This window comes from Hordeum vulgare, chromosome 5H (assembly GCF_904849725.1).
Source record: "Hordeum vulgare subsp. vulgare chromosome 5H, MorexV3_pseudomolecules_assembly, whole genome shotgun sequence".
NCBI classification, from domain to species: Eukaryota; Viridiplantae; Streptophyta; class Magnoliopsida; order Poales; family Poaceae; genus Hordeum; species Hordeum vulgare.
In genome coordinates, this window is record NC_058522.1 from 50,525,542 (window position 1) to 50,528,204 (window position 2,663).

Genomic DNA, 2,663 nt, shown 5'->3' on the forward strand with positions numbered 1-2,663 from the left:
GTGATGATGAGACCGGTCGACAAATAGATTACAATAGTGATGATTCATATAGGTTCTAGAAAATGTAAGTTCTTTTAATGATGATTGAGGTAGATTACAATACTGTGCTTAATGCGCTCTTCTATTATTAATGTTCTTTTCTGTATGCTTGTTTATTTGATATCGTTACTAATTGTTTATTCTCTTCTCAATGCAGGTTTGCTAATCATGGGCAAGTCTAGCGGCGTCGGTTTCCTCAGCAAATGCAAAGGACTTACTCGGAGTGGACGAGTCCCCAAGGTTCCCCCCGACTATGCGACGATGACACCTCACATGGAGGTCGAGTTGTCGGGGGAGGAGACCCTAGAGGAGGAGGGGGTGGGGGAGAGCCCCTAGAGGAGGAGGAGGTGGGGGGAGAGGCAAAAGAATCAAAAAACTCCGGGTTGTGTCCGAAATAGGGGGGTCTTCTTCGATGCCCTCCTATACTGAGGCAGCTTCTGAGTCTAAGGAGGAGGAGGAGGTTCCTGAGGAGGAGGAGGGCGAGGAGGAGGAGGTCGAGGAGGAGTGTGAGGGTGCGGAGGGTGAGGAGGAGTGCGAGGAGGAGGAGGAGGACGGTGAGGAGGAGGGTGGTGGAGGGGAGGTTGACGCCGAGTTGTGGGGTGATTTGCCATCTGGTGCTCCGAAGGGGATAGAGTAAGTGCCTCTCAATGGTATTGCAGAACTACCTACACCACCTTCTATCGAGGCGGACGAGGTGCTCATTGAACCGAAGGGGATAGAGTAAGTGCCTCTCAATCATATTTTTGAACACATGACAACATTTTCTTATTGTACGTATGCCAATTCTTTGATTCTTTTGCACTAACTGGGAGGTTCACGGAAAGGGTCGTAAACCGAACAGCCTTATCACTGTCCTATTGAAGGAGTTTTGGCCGGGCCTATTCCAGCCGCGACCAGACAAGGAGTCGGAGCTGTGGGTTTTGGCCACGAGCTGGGCCCACTTCGAGGCTTCCAGCCTCGCGGCGTAGTGGACGGCCGCTAAGGCCGTGATCACCAAATTTTGGGTAAGTTCTCTTCTGAATCACTTGTCTTCAGTTTCAGTCATAGTTTGTCATTGAATCACTCAACTCATGCCTTGTTTACTTCTGGTTTTATGCATGATTTTAGGAATTCAATAGAGTTCTTGACGAGCACAAGGCCATAGCCGACGGGGTCTTGCTAGTGGCTGCGAAGAATAAAGCTCGTCAGTTCCTGTACGAGGTGCGTTGGGTTGCCGTCTCGCACTACTATCACACCTACCTTAATCAAAAGATGAGCAAAAATGAAGCGCAGAAGCAACGACTTACCTTGAACAGGGAGCAGTACATGATGGTAAGTATTAGAGACTTTTCAATCCAACGTATAAGCAATCAATTTCATTGTTCTGTGCTGACATGTTGTTCTGTGCTGACATGTCATGCTTCCATTTTTTAGGTTATTCCTAAATGGTGCTTGGGAAAGGGTGATGGATGGGCTAGGTTGGTGGATAGGTGGCTCGGCGACGATGCAGAGTTTGCTGCCAAGAGCAGCAGGGCCCGGGCTAACCGTGGAAAAGACGGGACACACGGCCAAGGAAACAGGAACCACTGGGGCTTCAAGGCAATGAAGGTATATCTATATGCATGGTTCATTTTTGTTCTTCTTTTTATAGTTACCGTCATGTTTTCTATGTATGGCTAACTTCCGTCTGACGTTGCAGGAGGCCAAGTTGGAGAGGTCACTCTCAGACATACAGTCATGGGTGATGGCCCGTGCTAGGACTAATCCCAAGGAAGGCGAGAGCAAGTACTATGGCAATACAGAGGAGCACATGGAGTCCTACAAGGAACAATTTGAGAGGTTGCATCCGCCTGGTCCGGATGCTCCTAACGTGATCGAGTCTCAGATTGATGAGACGGCGGTGGTGTCTATTCAGGGGAAGGCCCATGGCCGCTATCCGTGTTTCGATGGCTTGATCACTCCTTCCGTCTCTTACACACAACTGCGGGCTACCCATCCGAGCCCGTGCAGCAGTAAGGGGCATTCGCAACCTCCCTCAGACCCCCAGCATGATGTAAGTAATTATCCCCTTATCATCTTTCTTTCTCACTTTTTTAGTTTATTTTCAACATTGTTCACTTACATACAACCTAATTTTTGTAGGCATACATGGCCTTTGTCGAGCGTAGGAATCTCGAGGTGCGGGAGTACATGCGCCTAATGTAGGCAAACGTGAATTACAACTTTGAGATGATGGCGGTTAGTTTTGCCCTCTTCAAACCAAGCTAAAATTTGCACTTTCATTCCTTCTGACCTTCTAGTTTGCTTGGTTAACTAACATCCAGGCTATAGTGGCGTCTTGGAATAACCGCGCGGAGCCACCACAAATGGGACCCCCACCACCACCTGCTGGAGAACCCCCACATGTACCCACGTTCGATGAATGGGTGGCACTATGCAGTCAGACTCCGGTTAGTACATTTACCTAACTATTGACAAACTAGCTCTCATTCAATCAACACTATCATATTATATTTATCCTTACAATCTTTTCTCAAACATGTAGGGGACTGGTGACTCGACTACTGCTTCGTCGAGTTTTGATGATGTTCTTTAAGTTTCTACTTGTGTTCATTAGATGATGTTCTTGAGATAATCATGATATG

General features: G+C 47.8%; 1 protein-coding gene across 1 annotated transcript; it reads left to right on the top strand.

The window, feature by feature from the left end:
* The first annotated feature begins 1,238 nt into the window (after positions 1 to 1,238).
* On the top strand, positions 1,239 to 1,998 carry LOC123397668. The gene is made up of 2 exons (XM_045092204.1): positions 1,239 to 1,350; positions 1,453 to 1,998. The coding sequence occupies exons 1-2, from the start codon at positions 1,291 to 1,293 to the stop codon at positions 1,696 to 1,698; spliced, it is 306 nt and encodes a 101-aa protein (XP_044948139.1). The 5' UTR covers positions 1,239 to 1,290; the 3' UTR covers positions 1,699 to 1,998.
* Positions 1,999 to 2,663: the final 665 nt, after the last annotated feature.

Coding starts and splice junctions, on each gene's coding strand:
- LOC123397668 (XM_045092204.1), top strand. CDS start 1,291: ATGAGCAAAAATGAAGCGCAGAAGCAACGACTTACCTTGAACAGGGAG. Junction 1,351..1,452: donor ACAGGGAGCAGTACATGATG/GTAAGTATTAGA, acceptor TCCATTTTTTAG/GTTATTCCTAAATGGTGCTT.